Source organism: Agelaius phoeniceus, chromosome 7 (genome assembly GCF_051311805.1).
Source record: "Agelaius phoeniceus isolate bAgePho1 chromosome 7, bAgePho1.hap1, whole genome shotgun sequence".
NCBI lineage: Eukaryota > Metazoa > Chordata > Aves > Passeriformes > Icteridae > Agelaius > Agelaius phoeniceus.
In genome coordinates this window covers 21051307-21069527 of record NC_135271.1, presented here as the reverse complement: position 1 = coordinate 21069527, position 18221 = coordinate 21051307, and the positions used below count along the sequence as shown (strand labels likewise).

The following is an 18221-nucleotide window of genomic DNA, read 5'->3' as shown; positions in this document are numbered from 1 at the left end:
TCCACTTTCAGGAACATCTAATCACATTTCATATGGAGCCTGGATGATTGCTTATCACCTCCTTAGGGGTAATCTGCATAAGGTACCACAGCTCGATGGCTTTTCACCCTCCCCCACCTCCCCAAAGACAGGGAGAAATCTAAAGTATGTTGTGCAAGGAACTAAATGGGTTCTCATCACAACGTGAAAGTAGTTCCACTTGAAGCCAGTTATGTCTTGGTCCCCTGGGCCCCTCCTGACACTCTCACAGTGTTGTTCACTCTCACAGACCTTGGTGACACTGAGGACCACAAGTCTTCCCTCTGAGAGGTTGAGCACTCACTGATACTCTCTCTGTGGGAGTCCATTCTGAAAAAAAAAAAAAAAAACAACACATAAGCTTATGCTTCAATCACTATTTTTTTTCCACATACAATTTTTCCAGCATTCTTTGAAAGCAGCAGGTATAATGAAGAACAAATATTTTTTATTTCAGATGCGATGCCGGCTATACTGGACAACACTGTGAAAAAAAGGACTACAGCGTTTTATATGTGGTTCCAGGTCCAGTACGATTTCAGTATGTCTTAATAGCAGCTGTGATTGGAACCATCCAGATTGCTATCATCTGTGTTGTAGTCCTTTGTATTACAAGGTCAGTATCTCTGGTATTTTACAGTAGAGGGAGAAAATACTTTTGTTTTTCCTGCAATGTGCGCTGATTATACCGATTTCTGCAGTGACACTACTGATAACAAATGCTATTTAATTCACCAACAAACAGAAGATATCATCTGGTCCAGCCAGCCAGTGCTCCTTCATTATTATGACTGAATTTTTACTTCCATCTTAATCAAACTTAGGTAGCAACGGTGCCTACAGCAAGTGAAGTTCTCTATTTTGTATTCAGATGCTTGGACAAATATTGTTCTTATAAATAGGGGAAATATAAATACAGCAGCTGGATCAACACTTAATAAAACTAATCATATCTCCATCTGGTTTCCTTAAGGGCCCATTCCCTTAGTCCTAATCAGGCAAAGCATACAGACTTTTAAGCCTGTTTGCAGCCCCGCTGATTAAATGATTTCATTAGGCTTGAGTGCATGTTCAAAGGCACTGCACATGTTTTAGGGTCGTCCATATATGATGTACTCAAGGTTTTTTTCTTTAGTGAGGAGCAGAGGGCTGTGTGAATAGAAAAAGCCCCAGGGTAGTTCAGAATGAGAGGGGTAAATGCAATCCTTCCCCTCCATGTACTGCTCTACTCCCCCACTTGACCGTGTTACTGTCTCTGGGAGGGCTTGGGGTAAATTCTGAAGGTCAAGCATCCACAGGCTTCTCTTAGAAATCACAAGGTTAAATTAATTCAGCAAGCAGCACTGATAAATCCCTCTTTTAAAAATTATTTTCTTTTTAAAATTAAAAAAAAATGTCAGATATCATACCTCCATGCATAATAAAATCTTTATTTCAGTCCCCATGTTGCACTACCTGGCTGGAAGACAAGTGTAGAGCATTTGTTCCAGGAAAAGAATAAAAAAAAATCATAGATCCTTCTATGGCCTAAAGGCACAAAACAAAACCTTTTTTAGCCAGAGTTCATCACCTGAATGGCAACTGCCAAATGAGGCAGTAGATTACAGGAGGTGGTATTCACTGAGGTAATTCAAACAACCAAAAATACAGCATGTAGTGAGAGAAAGAAAGTGGTGTAGTAACTGATAATGGAATAAATGTGTATTGTTTTGTCAAGTGAGTCTAGTTTTGTCACCTTGATGCAGTGAGCAAAGTACTTGGTACTGAAGAATGAAGACAGGGAGCTCTGAGTGATCCGGTACTGTAATGCAAATTACCTGCCACACTGTTTTCATACAGAGACAGTATCTTTCCCCCACACTTTGTAACCAAGTCAATTTATGATCTTTTCACTTTTTTCTGTAATGCATGTAATTACTGCAGAGCATCCTCCATCCCAGCATAATGATTTGAGATACATTTGCAGAAGTGTGCTCTTAAGTGGCCTAAGAGAAATCCACATGACAAGAGAGCGTTGTGGCAGCGTATGCATGAGCAATTGAGTTTTTGAAGTTCTCTGCTTTGGAGAACCTGACTGTACTGGTTTGAACTCCACACCCTGAATTCTTGAAAGTATTGAAACCACCTTGCCAGGCTCCTGGGAGAAGGAAGGGAAACTTCACTTAGAGGGCATTGCAGCCAAATTCTTTGCTGCTCATTTCAGTGCAACTTCAGCTAATTAATTCATCAAGCAAATTTGGTGCACTGCATCCATGTGAGCTTCACAAAACTACCATTGTAATCTTCCAGCTATCATTACTGTTGTTGCTCTTAAAATTTTACCTGTACAGTGGTGCAAATCTCTGGGGGTGTTCTCCATTGCTGGAAGGCTCTCAGCAAGCCCTGGCAACTTTTAGTGCTGTTGTTGCACCAACACTTTAATCTGAATAAACAGGCTGCTGACAGCTGAGGTTTGCCCCTGCCCCTTCCTCTGCCTCCTGAGCACTTGGCCCTCCAAGTTGCCATTCCATTTCTGCAGCCAGACAACCAACAGAGTCAGAGGATGGACTCAGCTGAAAATGCAACCAACAGAAGTGATGATGACTGGGGTTTAAGTGACTGAGTGCTTGGCTACTTATCACTAGTGCCAGCAATGGGAATAAGTTTCTGAGGTGGAAGAGTAGGGAACCAGAGGCCAAGAGGCACAGCAAGGCACAGTCTGCCCAAGGACTTTTAGTTTAGAGATAAAGCAAAAAAAGAAGCAGTGATTAAAGTGAAGGAGGATGGCAAATAATATAGGTATGGCCTAGTGTCATAATGATTCTCAGCAGTTTTCTTTACAGCTTTGCATTTTTAGTGCTTCCCTAATGTTTAGTCACAGCAGCTTATTTATGTGAAGAAATAACTTGATTAAAAATGAATGCATAACGTGTTTTACCTGCTATGAATCACATTGTGAGTAACTCGAGCTCGGGAGCAAAGCTTCAGTGGAGGGAGGGAGGGAGGGCAGCCTGTGCTCCAGTACTTGGTTTACATCGATGTAACTGCTGTGCTCATAAATGAATGCACCCCCCACACAGTGCACTACAAAGGACTTTTGATTAAAGAGTTAAGAACCAAGGAAAACCTATCACTCGGTTTTAGCAGATGATTAAGTCTCAAAAGCTGGTTAAACACCAATGCTCCCCTTAAGAGCCCCTGCTGCACTTCAGACACAACCCACCTGTAAATGCTGTAGCATTGTGTGTAAGCAGCCTGGGGCCTTCCCAAGCTCCCAGCCGTGGGTAATGTACAATTGAAACATGGGCATTTTTGGTTCAAAGATACTTTTTCATCATTAATTAGAGTAATCTCTACATTTGAATTAATTTCTCTCAAGCTTGAAGCGACTGTGTAGATACTGTCAGCGTTGGTTGGGGAAAGTGCCTATGAAATGTTCATCTCCTTGCTTCCAATTCCTGGATCCCAGGAGCAGTTGGTATCCACCATGCACAGCTGCATCCCCTGGCATTGCTGACCATCCTCATCATCCCCCAGCCACCTGACTCCTCCACATTTCATAGAAAATCAGTCTGGTTGTGCCCACTGTGCCCTGGTTCCCTAACCCTACTTCACATGGCTGAGTGCTGGGGCAAAGCAGGGCTGTAAATCCAGATGCTGGGGGCTCAGGGAGGAGCCCTGGGTATTGGTGGGGCTGTCTCAGCCCATGGAAGTGTCCCTGGCCGTGGCCAGGGGATGCACAGGGAGCCAGCCTGTGCTTGCCAACAGCAGCTCCCTGCCTCACTCCCAAAGTCTGATGGCCTTTCCAGGGAACTCACAGTGAATAATGAGTTTGTCATGAGATCCCAGACTGGCTGAAGTCTGCCTCAGTTCTGTAATGAAAGCTCTGCCGTGACCCCTGAGAGCACAGGAGAGGCAGCCTGGTTTTTCCTGGAGCAATGATAGCAGCCTACTTCACTGCTTCCCAGGAAGGAACCAGGCAAAATATAGCCCACAGCCATACAGCTTCTCATGAGGGGGTGGTCCTGGTGGCTTAAAAGTGAGGCAAGTCAGGACAGTCTGACCCATATTTTGCTAGACACTTACATAATTGTATTCCAGCATTTTTAAAATGTTTCCTAAATTCTTATGCTCCTGTTTAGCCTTTCAGTTGACGTCACAAAAAACTATAACATCACTCCCATTCAACAGGGGGGAGAAAATGACCTTTTTCTTTTATTTCACTCTGTTCTGCTCTTAGTTATTTGACACAGAGCTGCAGGCAAGTGCTTTAAACTCTCACTGCACTGATGTGCACTCTCCCAAGTGCATGAGTTGTAGGGTTTTACCTAATGCTGCTGAAAGCCTCCTGTAACAGAAGAACAAGTCAGCCCCATACAAAGGGAATTTTTTTTTCCATGTCAGTGTCACTGGAGTATTGTGGAGCCCCTTCTCATGGCACTCCAAGAGAGTGTTTCAGTCTCTGTTGTGCAGCTGCCCACAGTTTCTACCATGACCACCCTTGGCTTTCAGCTGATTAGAACATCCTTAGTTTAACCTGGGATTAAACTTCTCCATGCTTTCTGCCTGAGGGTGCCTTTCCATGAGAGAAAGCCAGAAACACACCATTAGCTTTCCATTAGGGAGAAATGTAGCATCCCCACAGCGGGTGAAAGGTTGAAACGGGTCCTTGCTGAGGAGCACTGGAGGTCCCGAGACATGAGGGGGTTTGCCCCTGCAGCTGTCCAAAGGAATTTCAGATTTGGGGCTTTCCAGCACAAGTGCTTTCCACAGCAAGCCAAGCAGCCCTGGCACAGTGCAGGCACCTGTAAGTGCAGTGGCTGTTGGCTCATGGGCTGAGCATGGAGCATTGCCATGGACACTCAGGGGGGCTGCAGACACTTAGGGTCTTGGAAAGGCAGCCCCTGCAGCCACTGTGTAAGCACTTCACAGGCCTGGGACGCTGGCCAGGTGAGCATGGGACCGTCCTTGCCATGGATCCGTGGACCACGGATCTTCCACCTGTACCTCGCCCAAAATCAACCCAAAATAATTTAATTATTTAAAGCTGAACAACGCAGTGTGCTTGGGATCACTGCAATGTAGCAGGAGTACCCAGGGTTCAGGAATCCGAACATCTCCCTTGCCATAATTTTGTTCACAGTATGTGTTTGGGGGTTCTGGTGGCTTTTTTTTTGTGGTGCCATTGCCATTAGGCAGCTGGTTTCATTTCATAGAGGAGGAAGCTCACTGAGGGCTGGAGGATGCCCCTCTCGCCCTCGCATCCCTGCTGCTCCCACCACCTCCACCGCCTCTGGAGCAGATGTGTTGCTAAGAGCTGTGTATTCTCACAACTCTCTTTTCCAGGAAATGTCCCAGGAGCAACAGAATCCACAGACAGAAGCAAAACACAGGGCACTACAGTTCAGACAACACAACAAGAGCATCGACAAGGTTAATTTAAAGAGCGCATGTTTCCACAATGGCAAAACTAACTGCAGAGAGCTTGGACTACAAAATACAGTATTATAGACAAAAGATTAAGACAAGATCTACACATGTTGCCTTGCATTTGTGGTAATCTACACCAATGAGAACATGTACTACAGCTATATTTGATTATGTATGGATATATTTGAAATAGTATACATTGTCTTGATGTTTTTCTGTAATGTAAATAAACTATTTATATCACACAATATAGTTTTTTCTTTTTCATGTATTTGTTATATATAATAAATACTCAGTGATGAGAAAAAAATTGCCTTTCTTAAATTTGCTGTATCTCATAGCTGTGTATAGTCTTGGGATATTGTGTATGGACACTAACAAGTCTCTTTTTTTTTCTTTTTCCAGTTCTAGTGGCAATTTTGAGTCTACTGAACTCAGTAGTAGGGTTTTGAGTTGGTCCAAGATCAGCGACAATTATGGATGTGGGAAAGGTGAAGAATAATTTAACCTACATTGAGGAGGGATAAAATATTTCAGATCCGGAGTCAACTACATTTCATCAGCCTTCTTCTCCCATGCCATCTATCTTTACTCTCCCATAGCTTAGGAAGTCTTTGCCTTCTAAATTAAATCCTAACCGAAGGGGAAATGGAAATTCTCGGTAACCGCAATGAGAGTGTCGGGGGTAACGTTTCCATTTGGGATGGAATTAGGTGTCTGTCAAGGTGAACCCCACAAGAACACTTGGCAGAATCTCCAGCTCTGGTCACTGGAGTGAGTGAAAATTGCTTCTCACTCTTGATTGAAAATTATTAGGTTAAAAAAGTTAATAACATAATAACAGCTGAAATGCCAGTCCCATTTGCACCTCGTGAACATGCTGATATAATTTATTTTTTCAAAGAGAAGGTGAAAAACACTCAGAAAATACCTTATGAATAACTTTATGGGTGACCCTACTCCATTAAATGTAATGAACCCAAATGTTGGCTATACCTCAGGACAATAAGGGCATGGGTTTTGTCACATCCACATGATGGACAAGATGCAAAGTTATTTCTGTTGATAGCTGAAACTCTCCAAAGCACATCCTTTCCAGAAGGTAATTCTGCTCTAGTTTGGGCTGTGAATTTTGAAGACAGCAGAGTGAGACTGCAGGGCAGAGTGGGGTAACATCACTGCTGCTGGATAACATCCTCTGCACTGAGTGCCCGAGCTCTGATCCCACTGGGCAGCAGAACTGAGCTAAGGAGCCCTGTAACAGCAGTCCCTGTGCTCTCCTCTCCAGAGAGACTTTGCCCAGGCAGAACGTGCCCAAGACAAGAGTTAGGAGTATTTCTCACTGCCATCACCACGTCAGAGTCAGACCTGGGGTTACCAGGGATGATGTCTCATGAGTGTGTTTCCATTTCCTGCTTCAGCATCCATCTGGTCACTCACAGCAGTCACCACCAAGCCCACCAGTGACAGCCCACCCGGCCTGGCCTTCAGACACGGGTGCAGCAGTACTGCTCCTCTAACATGACTTTGGTCTTCCCCTCCCTACCCCAGCCTGCTTTAAAGTGAATCCATTGCATGATGTTCACATGGTCTCAGTTTTTGTCTTGTTCTGGGTTTCTTGGCTTTTTAAAGGTAATAAAAGGTGATTGGCAAGAGATGCTTCCAGACACCTGGTCTGTGCTGATTGATGGGAGTGGGAGTGGTGCTTGCACAGGCAGAGGGGCAGATGATGGCACAGGGCAGCTCCCTGGCACTGGGGTGCTGGCCCTGCAGGGACCTCCTGCTCCCTGGAACTGTAGGCTGGGCCAAGGCAGAAGGAGAGGGGGATGTCCAGCAACCCCCTGCTCCTCAGCCCTCATCCAAGCTCTCCAATATTGGATCCTTGTTTTCAGATTGGAAGAGTGATAGAGTGGGGCAGGAGTGCACAGCAGAGGCTGAGAGCAGATGTGACCCTGGCTGGCTGCATCACAGGGATGTTTCCAGGCTCAAACCCACTGCAGGATACTCCTCCTCTCTGTCCCAGTCCTTGCAGGTTTTGTGTCCCACTAACAAGCATCAAAATCACAAATTTTGAGCTGATTCCAAACATCAGTGTCAGTCGCCCCCACTGGGACTATCAGGTCTGGATTGTTTATTTCAATCGCTTACATTAGATACAAAAATCCAACATTAGCACATACACATTGCCATGGAGCTATAGCAATAAACCTAATTGAAAAGGCAAAGTTTGGCCTGGACAAAAATAGCACAGCATCGCTTAGGAGTGAAAACAGGAGTCCGACACACTGTCTCCAAACTTCCCAATGTTATGCTCCTGCCTTTCACGGAGCAGTGGCACATTTAATCCCCAAACAGCATTTGCCAGGTGTCATTAGCTGCATCCCCAGCTGCAGGGCCTGTCACAAAGCCTCACACCTCCCCAGCAAGGCCAGTGTTTAAATACCTGCTGCAGACAGGAGGGCAGAGAGGAGAAAGGGATTGTCTTTTTAACACATGGGGCAGGTCCCACCTCTTTTGGTCTTTCAAACTTAACCTTCAACATGCTGGCACAGGCACACAGTCTGACAGTAACAGTGCCTTGGGGCTGTACATACAGGAACAGAGATTTCTACCAAAGACATTTGCAGAAACTACAAAACATAGCCAGTTTGGAGATGTGGAATTTTCCTTTTCTGAAAGGTCTGGAAAATGTGTGTTAGAGCTCCATGCTGGCCAGAACTCGAGACATGGCAATGTTGGTGCAGTTTAACAGAGGATGCAGGGAGGTGGGCTGGGCACATGGGCAAAGCCATGGCTGTGAGGATTGTGCCATGCACCATGGCAGAGCCCAGCTCCTCCACCTGGAGTCACACAGAGGGGGGAAAATGTGTTGCTGTTTGTCCTTTTCTCAGTGCACACTTCGGCAGCCCTGAGCACAGAGCAAGGTCCCTTGTGATGCCCATGGAGACAGACTCAGTCCTTGGGGAGGGCAGGAATTCATCTGTTTGGGCTGTTTCACAGGCTTTCTTTGCATGGCACAATGGCAACTGCAAGTAACCTCAACTACCAGCATTTACCTACTTTAAAAACCACACTGAATGACCAAATGTGCAAAAACCATTGAAAATGCCAGTACTCCACACTCAATGTGATGGCCCAATAGCCTGCAGTCATTTCCTGGCTGTTGTTTTACCACAAACCACAGGTACAAAAAGGTAAAATTAAGAGGTAAAAATAGGGCTGTTGGCACACTCATTCCCTAAGGAACAGCCTGCAATGTTCCTGGAGCAAGAAACCATGTTCTTGTTTTGTGTGTGATGCATTTATCACAACAGCATCCTGACCTCAGTCCTCAAAATAAAGCCAGACATGCTATTGGGAGAGCTCCTCACCCTCCCCAGCCTGGGGTGGTCAGATGGTCATGCCTTGGGTGCTGGGCTGGATCCCAGCCCATAAGGAACTCACCTGCAGCACAGGGGCATTGTGGAGGCGTGTGTGACACACACCTCACCCTTCCCCACCCCAAATGCTGCATTACAGGACAGGCACAGCCCCATGCCTCACCACCATGGTGCTTCTCCTTAAAGCCTGATCAGACGTTCATTATCAGTCCCTTTCATCCAAAGATAACAAGACACGATTTACAGAACATTTTCATCACAAAAATATTATAATTAATGAAGGGAGGCTGGACACCCTATTCTAACTGCTCAGAATAGATGTGTTCCTGCTGCATCAGGGTGTCACCAGCGTGGGCAGCTGTGCTTTAGCAGAGGCTCTGTGTGCCAGCCATGCAGGGCAGGGTGCCCAGGTGTGTCCCGTGCCCAGGTTAACCCAGCGGGCAGGTGGGCGCGGGTGCCGTCTAGCGCTGCCTCCTCTTTTCCAGAAGCAGCCCTCAAAAAAAGCCTCATCTTCAAAGAGCTCTCTAAAGCTTCTTTGAAAACAAAATGATTAAAGGCTATCTTGCCTCTCATCCAACATCAGACGCATCGCATGCCGCATCCTTGCTTTCACCCCTGATTATGCATGCGGCTTCTCCCAGCTCCCGGTTCTGCGTCGGCATGGAAGTTACAGCCCCGAATTAAAAGCGCGGTTCATTACTGCACATCAAAGCCAGCGCCGTGCCTCGGCCAGCCTGGCCTTTTCTTTAATTTATGGGTGCATGGCCAGGCTGCAGCTCTGCTTGTCAGGCAGCTGCAGCCCCCACAGGTTTGTAAGGCAAGCTGAGGGTGTCTAGCACAGCTGGTGGGGCTTTTCCAGAATAATCAACAACCTCAGCTGAACTTGAAGGGAGATGGAGAAACACTGGGCAATCACACATTAAGTTTTTAGAGTAACTTAAAACTATTATTATTAATAATATACATAATACAAATATTGTAGCTGTAGTTCTGGTCTCGACAGGCCGCAGCCGGGCTTATGGAGCCTCTTACACTATGCTCTGTCAAAAATCTCATTTTTTTGCCCCCCCACACACACAGAGCATCTGGGCTGCTGCACCCTGACAGTGCCACCAAGGCAGCCTCTGCTGGCACATGGAGGCAGAAGGGGCATAAGGAACAGGCACAGCAGCTCCTACCCTGCCAGCCCTTCTGATGCTTTGCTTTCAAATGCCTGTCATATTAGGTGAGCCTAATTTATTTTAGTTTCAGTGTAATTAACAGTTTTGTCACAGCAGGAGGGCTGTTAAAAACAGAGATGCAAGTAAGAAGAAAAAAAAAAAAGCAGGATTTTTGTCAACTTTTCCTTTTTTTTTTTTCCCCCTTTTTATTTGCCGTATTGAATGCGAGCCACAAGGCAGTAAAATATTCCGCAGTCTCACACAGCAGCAGCCAAGCTGCAGAATGAAAAAAAAGCATGTGAGGAATCCGCTCTATAATGCTAACGAGGTGGCACCCGCCCCCCCCCCCCGCCGCTCCGTCAATAAATCGGGAGCCCCGTTCCGCTCAGTTCGGGGAGCACGGACACCCAGGGAGCAGCCCTGGGGTCAGTCCCTCTCCCACTGGGTTTTCCCTGGGCTCTGGGAGCCGTGGTCCAGCGCCGGGGCTGTCACCGCAGTGCCCCGGACACGGAGGTGACAGAGCCAGCGCCACCCGCTCTGCGGGGACCGCGGTGCCATCACCTCCCACCGCCCCTGCCCGAAGGAAAAACCACAAAAAATGTTCAGAAAGTGCAGTAACGCCTCATAAACCTGCCACGAGAGAAGCTTTAGAAGGGGCTCGGTTTACGTGGGGTCACTCGGAAAAGAAGCGCAATTACTGGGGGTGGGATCCGGGCTGGAAATGCAAGGCGGGCGCTCAGCCCCGACGGCAGCGCTGCTTTCGGCGGAGCAGGATGAGCACAGAGGTGAGGCACTGCCGTGTAATGTGACCTGAATTAGCGGCTATAGATAGTGCTTCCTGCGTGTTTTACATTTTCAAATAAAAAGGATCTTCTTGTTTAATGGTTAATAAAAATGATTAGTGCTCCCAGGGCACGGATCCTGACAGATGCAGAGCGTGCTGGAGGGACCGGCTACAAGACACCAGAGAAGGCGAAACCGATGATTTTATTTTTTTCTCCTGTGGAGTACATCACTGCCAGCATTTGCAAGTTAATTTGTAATGTAATTATATGTTGCTTCTGTCACAGGAGCTCAGCGTGTGTGTGGGGCCAGTGTCACAGCCCAGCCAGCAGGGCTGCAGGGAGGAGCTGCCAGGAGCTGAGGGGCTCTGTGTGTGAGTGTGCACACAGCTATGGACAGCCTGGGATGTGTAAAGGTACAAATGGATGTACAAATACGTCTATGGAGAAATAGATATGCACCTGTCTGTGTGTATGCACACACGTACCCTATCCACACACATGGATATGCCTGCATACTCAGATCTAATAAATACACATGCACGTACAAAAACTTAATTTTGTATAGAAAAATAAAATTATATTTGTGTGATGGATACTGTAGAGAAGAGCCAGCTGATTTCCCTGCACCACTTCCTGCATCGAAGCCACAAAGAATAACAGGGCAGAAGAGCTGTGCCCTGCCAAGCTCCCCGTGCAGCTCCCAGCACTGCCAGCTTCCTAAAACATCCAAAACCTGCCATGCCAGCCTCGTGGCAGCATTACACCCTCACTCTGGAAGCTGGGTTGACTTTTTTCCTTTAATTAATTTATTATTATCATTATTATTTCTTTTCATAGCATGCCACGTAGAAGATTATGGTCAGTAATAGTTTTCCAAGAAATAAAGTCTATGAAAGTAATTGTTAGGAACAAGCTGCAATAGCAAATTGCTGAGTGGTTGCCATAGTGCAGCAGCACAATTTGAGATTTAATATCATTACTAATGATATTTACTTGGCCTGCAGGAGAGAGTGAGACTTGTGCTCTCTAAATGTCATTTGACTGCTAATATGTCAGCGTGCACACCCAGCCCGGCCGTGGGAGGCACCGGGGCCAGCCCTGCCCCAGGCAGCGATGCTGGGCTGCTGTCCCTGCCCAGGCTGTGCCAAGGAGCCCCGTGGGACAGCAATGGAGGAGCCCACGGAGTGTGTGGCAGCAGTGCTGGGGCTCTGGGACACCCAAAACCAGCCCCAGAGTCCTGCGCGCTGATCTCGACTCAGCTGCGAGCTCGGCGTCCTCTCCTCCTGCATGGGAGGGGAGACATATTGCCTTGCTGTGAAGTGAGCCATTTAGCTTATTAAACGCTGCTAAGGGTGCCCTGAGGTCTGTGCACATGTGGGACCATCAGGAGGGAATGGTTATTATTATTGTTTTTATTAGTCATAGTCGTTTTCCCAGCGACAAGGCTTGTGTCCAGATGTCTTCCCATCCATTGCTGAAATTTTCTGAGGCCAACACAAAACTGTTGTGAAGATGGACTAGTCCAAGTCCCACTTCAAGCAGTGCAGGAGCAGAACATCCATGCAAAAATAAATATATATGTTTTTAAATTAAAAGACAAATGAAAGAAAGGGTCGTAGTTGGCTAAAAATGAATTGTGCAGTGCGTAAAAGAGAAAACAGATTAGGGAAGATAACGTTTTAGTTTAAGTGTTCCATCATTATTAATTCATTTGGTGCTCTTTATGATAATACCAATCATTTGGAATTCATTTGGTGTTTATGTGGATGTCATCTCGACTCCTGCAGAAATTCCATAGTAATTCAGCATTAATGTGCTATTAAAAATTGTTACCAGCCACTACCTTCATTACTCCCCCAGCCCAGCCTAATCTTTCTTCTCTCATTCTCTAAATTCAAATTCCAGTGTTTATTTTGCTTTTATCTTTATTAGGGTTTTAAAATGTAATGCTTCTATTTAAAAATTCTCCTTATGCTACATAAGTATTGTCTCTTTCTTTTGACAGCATCAAAATTATGCAAATAAAAGAGGGGTGATTCTTCATTTTACTGCTGGCACGTGACTGAGAAGCAACCAAAGAGGCTCCAGCTTATCATTTACAAGAGTGAATTCACCAGGCTGGTACTTATGTGTGCAGCAGAAGACAGTGAACCAAATGTGGATGAAATAACACCTGTCCCACATGGAAATCTCTGGGTTTGGGCACTGCAGGGGCCTCAGGGGAAGGGATGCAGCTGCCACAGCCCTGCCAAGGGTGCAGAGTCCCTTTTCTGCACCCACCCCACCACTGGAGCATCCCTCTGCTTCCAGCTGGGAACAGCGGGGTGGCAGCTGCCAAAATGGATGTTCTGGGTCCAAGCCCCAGCAGCAGAGGAAAGAAAGGCTGCACTTTGATGTAACATTAACAAAACAAAATAAATAAAGGAGATTAAATGCAAAAACCTTACATTAAAGGAATATCAATTAGCTTTTCTAGTCAGGAACTTGATGGTTAGAAACTGCCAGATTGCTGAGAAAAATAAAAAAGAAAATCCCAAGGCTGGAGTCAGCCCCCAGCTGTGCCTGTCCTGTTGTGCAGCTCCATAATTATATGATCCATACTATTTTCCCCCTGGATATCTGCTGCTTTGGACCACACACATCTCATGGCACACTGGGGCAGAGTGAAGCCTGGGCTTGGCAGCTCTCAGCACCCACAACTGGAGTGCTGGCCTTGCCACAAGCAAATATTACTTGTCTGAAACCAGAGGCTGCCCCAGCCCCTGTGTGTGAGCAGAGGCTCAGGGGCAGGGATTCTCAGTGCCCTGCAGCCCAGAGGAACAGGGAGCACAGCACAGAGCTGGCACCAAGCACTCTGAGCATGGTTCTCATGCAGAGCAGAGCCAAAGGGCCATGGGGGACAGGCAGGGCCATAGCAGGGCCGGGTCAGCACCAGGTGGGAGAAGGGGAACAGCCAGGGCTGGCCACAGCAGGGCTGGCACTGAGCACCCCTGGGGCTCCCCTGGCAGTGGAATTGGGAGGTGACATCCCCATCCCACAGCATGGCCAGGCCCCAGCTGAGCATCCCCTGCCACAACCTCAGAGCACAGATTTACAAGGAGAATCAAGCCCCTTGCAGAGGAATTTTCCACTTAATCAAAATCCTGAGAAGGATATGAATGCTTATAGGTTAAAGGAACCTGGCAGCTCTAACTTGTCTGTCATGTCTTTAAGGATTGCCATTAAGTCATAAACGTGACAAAGATTAAAGAGTTTATTAATGTTATTAGAGAGTTGAGATAAAATGCTGTGCCTTGCAGGGTCTCTCTCCCTCTCTCACTATTTAATGAAAACATTTTCATCACTTTCTGAATCCATTATACCAAATATTCATTTCAGGAGTCCTAAGATGATTTTATTTTAATTAGAAAAGATGTGGCAACCACCTGAAAGTAATACAGTTAAAATACTTTGCCCCAGTTCCCCTTCTCACTGCTGCCATCAGATGAGAGTTTGCTGTGCCCTGCAGAGGAGCCCAGGGTGAGTGAAGGAGCACAGGGAAGGTCTCTGGCACGGTGAGACCATCCAGCCCTGCCCTGCAAACGGCTCTGGGCACGTCCAAAGTCACCACCAAGGCCATGGGGTGAGGAGAGACCCTGCATGCACAGGCAGGACCAGGGGCACATCCCTGGGGAGCATCTGCTGCAGGCACAGGAGGCAAAGTCAGGTGCTGGCTGGTGGAGCAAAGCAAGTGAAGGAAAAGAAGCTCAAGAAGATGAAAAAGGGAGTTTGTGATGGCCCATGAGAGGAGCCCTATCCTCTGCAAATCTCTGGCAATGAGTCACAGAACCAGAAGAAGAGGAGCAGCCAAAAGGCTTTCTCGATGGGGGTGCTAATTCATGGTTAGAGCAGGTCCAGTCTCTTCCTGATAAAGATTGGGAACCAAAGCAGCACTGGGACAGTCACACATTCTGTGTGAGCCTTCCCTTCCAGCTCAAGACTTTGTAATGTGTTTGTAATGCAAGCAGCTCACAAATGCTCCTCCTTCTTAAACTTTCCAACTAACCCAATTTAATTTGTTAATTTATTCTGTAACCTGATTTACTGTTAATTTATCTTGGTGAGTAAGATATCCCAGCTTTAAGTTCCAGTCAAACAAAGGGGAGGGCTTGATGCTTTTGCTGCACAAGATCTTCCTGCCACATTGTATTCCATTTTAACACCACCCTGAAGCATTGCCAAAATCTATTGCCACTAACTAATGCAAATCCATACACCTGCAAACTGATGCCATGCACACAGCAGAGTGCTCCTTGCAAACACACCTTTAGGAGGGCAATATTGGCTGCAGCAGGCATCACTTGTTGCTTAGCAACAGCCATGGCATCACTTGGGGCAGGCCTATCCTAAACAGGAATGGTAAAACCCAGGCATGTGGCTGTCCACCCCAACCCACCCATCCCTGCAGGTGCTGCTCACCCCTTCTTAATAGATCCAGGATTTGCTATTTTTTAAATTTTTTTTTTTTTGAGGTATGTTTCAGTTTAGGGGTGTTAAAAACAATAAAATAGTCCTCAGCCATTAAACTGACTTTAAGCAGCCACCCCAAAGCTTGCAGTCCCATTCTGACCACAGTGGCAATGCCAGCCCAAGCACAAGCTGCTCAGGTTGTGCCACACCACTGCCAGCTCAGCGTTTTGCACCCAAGACTTCTAAAAAATTTACACACAGCTTGTTGTAATCAACTCAAGAGAGCAAGAGGGAAATCAGATTGTATTAGAGCCATCCTGAGGGTATCCTGAGGCTGTTTTGAGTTTTCCTGGAGCCCAGGGAAGCCCCTGGAGCCAGAAACTGTCAGCTCTCACCTCTACTCCTGTGACCAGCCCTTGCTGTGACAAATGGCCTTCGAGTGGTGTGTGCAGCCCTGCACCCACCCACTGTCCATCCATCCATCTGTCTGTCTGTCCATCCCTCTGCACTGCTGTGCCTCCCCAGCTCCTGCCCTGGGCTCTCTGCCTGCCCTCTGCCAGCTGTGGGTGCCAGCCAGCTGCTGTCCTGGGCCAAAAGAGTGGCAAGAGAATAATCCAGCAGCATCCATTAGCCCTGCCTTGGGGAGCAGAGCAGAGGGGCCCACGGGCTCAGGCCAGGTTTTTAAAGCCATTATGGTGTGGCTGTGGGCACGGCTTATTCACAAAAGATGAATGCAGGGTTTGCAATCAAGGGGAAATTAGCATCTCTGCCAGCAGGGAGGGCGAAGATGTGAGCCAGCCAGCACTGCCAACAACCTTGATTCTGTTTTTGGCAAAGCTGGCTGGCTTGGCAAACACAATGGTAATGAGATAAACTGAAATGCCAGGCAACAGGGCTGCTCTTTGAAGTAACTATCCTCCAGGGCAACAAGGAACAAGAGGGAAAGGTTTTTAGAGACATGGTTTGGACGGACAGGGAACATTATTTGCATTCCTGAAGCCTGCCCTGGGTTTGCAAGGCTTAGGTGTGCTGGTGCCAAGCAGCCAGAGCAGGGGCAGGGAAGCCCAAGCAGCAACAAGGCAGCACAGGGAGATGGGGAGCCCTGCAAGGAGCTTGGCAATGCTGAGGCCAAACCCTTATTGCCCCTGAGAAATGCCTTCTGGGGGGGCCACACCTTCCCAGGGCACTGAGGCGCTTTGCTTCAAGCAGTCAACTTTCAGAAATACATCATCTGTGTAAGAGGACAAGCTGCAGCATTAAATAATAGACTGTCACATGCCCCAGTCAGGAAGTACAGGTAAGCAGTGAGTGGGAATCCATGTGGCAGGATCTGCAATGCCAGGGACACAGGAGAAGGAGCAAAGGGCAAGGGAAGGGCAGCACATGGCACAGCTTGTGCTCCCTTGGGTTGTTTGTGACTAACCTGGGAAGGGGCTGGCACAGGGACACCTGAGTGCAGTGTAAATGGGAGGCTTTAGAATGATTTCCCAAGTGACACCCTGACAGCACCAGCTCCCTGAGCACACTGGGCATGAGGAGCAGGTTCAGGAGAGGCCCCTCAGTGCCTGGGCAGGCAGCTGGGATGGTGAGCATTCCCAGCCCTGTGGAGGGGACAGGATGCAGGACACATCCTGCAGCTCCTGGCTTGCCCTGCAGACAGCAGGGCCTGTGTCCATGCCCCTCAAACACTTAGGAATTTAAATATTTTAAAAAGTAATGGAAAAGGCTAAACAGCTGAAAGTTCTATTTTTTTTTTTGGCCACAGCCCAATGACAGAATCACAGCAAGGTTTGAGTTGGAAGGGACCTTTTAGAGGTCAGCAAGGTGATGACCCCCCTGCAATGAGCAGGAACACCCTCAGCTAGACCAGACTCCTCAGAGGCCAGGCCAGCCTGGCCTTGAGTGCTGTCAGGGATTTCTGCTGGACCTCAGAAACCTTTCCTTCTAACAAAGAGAAGAACCAGAGGGTGAAGCCTAGGTGCATTCCCCAAATCCCTTTAAAAAATACAACATCTTTAAGAAAGATCATACAGAACACCTCCAGGGGATTAGCCCAAGGCTCCTGGCCAGGCTGGATCCCTGCAAATGGTGATTTTGGAAAGAAAAACTCTATTCTATCAGAAGTGCCACGTTTTCCTCTGCACCAAAAATAGTCCCTCTCAGAGCAGAGCCAACCGAGGCAAAAATGTTTATTACATAGGAGAACTATAAGAGAGAAGTGCCTGAATCAGAACAAAATGTAAAAGTGGGGAAACAAATGTAAAAAGCTCTATAAAAGTTTTAATGGATTCTTTCAGATGTGGAGTGGCATTTTAATGTGATACTTAAAATTATTTCTCTTTTTTTTTCTCTTCAGCTCTTAGGCAGACCATTAATCCAAGGGGCTTTTTCTGCCTGCAGAGCAGTAACTCTCCAAAGCAGGCAGCTACCTGCTGCTGGCTGGTGGGCAAAGCACAGTTTTGGGGAGGGAAAAGTCATGGGCTTTGCAGCAGGGGGAGGATGGTGTCCCAAATTCGACACACCCCGCGAGACCTGAGAGCCCCCGAGCCCTTGCTGCAGGTTTGGTGTGGAGGGACAAACAGCCACCCCAAAAAGGAGTGGGAACAGCTCCTGCTGCTGCTCACACATGCACACAGACACAGCACTCCAGCCCTTTCCTCATGCCAAGGATCTACTCTTAGGATTTGGCTCCAGCCTATGCACTTCCAACACCTTGAAAGTCTCAAACTCTGTGCTTAAATATCTTTGGCCTGATGCTGACCTTTCCAAATCCCAGGAACAGCCATTTTTTCTTGCTGATGCAGATGCAGGAAATTCTTAACTAAATCCTAACTGAAAGGCAGAAAAGCAGATAAGCAGGCTAATCCCATCAGACCCCAGGCTCCCTGGGACTGCAGGTCCAGCCCCTGCTCTGCAGCCCAGCTCAGCAGTTTGCTCACCCCTCTCTTGGCTCTGCCTCTCCAGGGCTGGGAAGGAAAGCATGCCCACTTTCCAAGGAAAAGGGAAATATTTTGCTGCCC

At 47.3% G+C, this 18221-nt stretch overlaps 1 protein-coding gene and 1 long non-coding RNA gene across 3 annotated transcripts in view; both read left to right on the top strand.

Annotated features, from left to right (window-relative positions):
* TMEFF2 (transmembrane protein with EGF like and two follistatin like domains 2) overlaps nucleotides 1-7092 on the top strand; it is a 187425-nt gene extending 180333 nt beyond the window's left edge. For both annotated transcript variants that reach the window (XM_077181183.1, XM_054636755.2), the window contains exons 9-11: nucleotides 476-634; nucleotides 5344-5430; nucleotides 5833-7092. In XM_077181183.1, coding sequence (XP_077037298.1) covers nucleotides 476-634; nucleotides 5344-5430; nucleotides 5833-5929 — 343 coding nt within the window. In that variant the 3' untranslated portion in view covers nucleotides 5930-7092. The remainder of the gene's footprint in view (nucleotides 1-475; nucleotides 635-5343; nucleotides 5431-5832) is intronic.
* A 3281-nt stretch (nucleotides 7093-10373) lies between these two features.
* Nucleotides 10374-13186, top strand: LOC143694453 (uncharacterized). Its single transcript, XR_013182938.1, has 3 exons — nucleotides 10374-10752; nucleotides 11038-11165; nucleotides 12758-13186. It is a non-coding gene; the product is annotated as an uncharacterized LOC143694453 (long non-coding RNA).
* Nucleotides 13187-18221: the final 5035 nt, after the last annotated feature.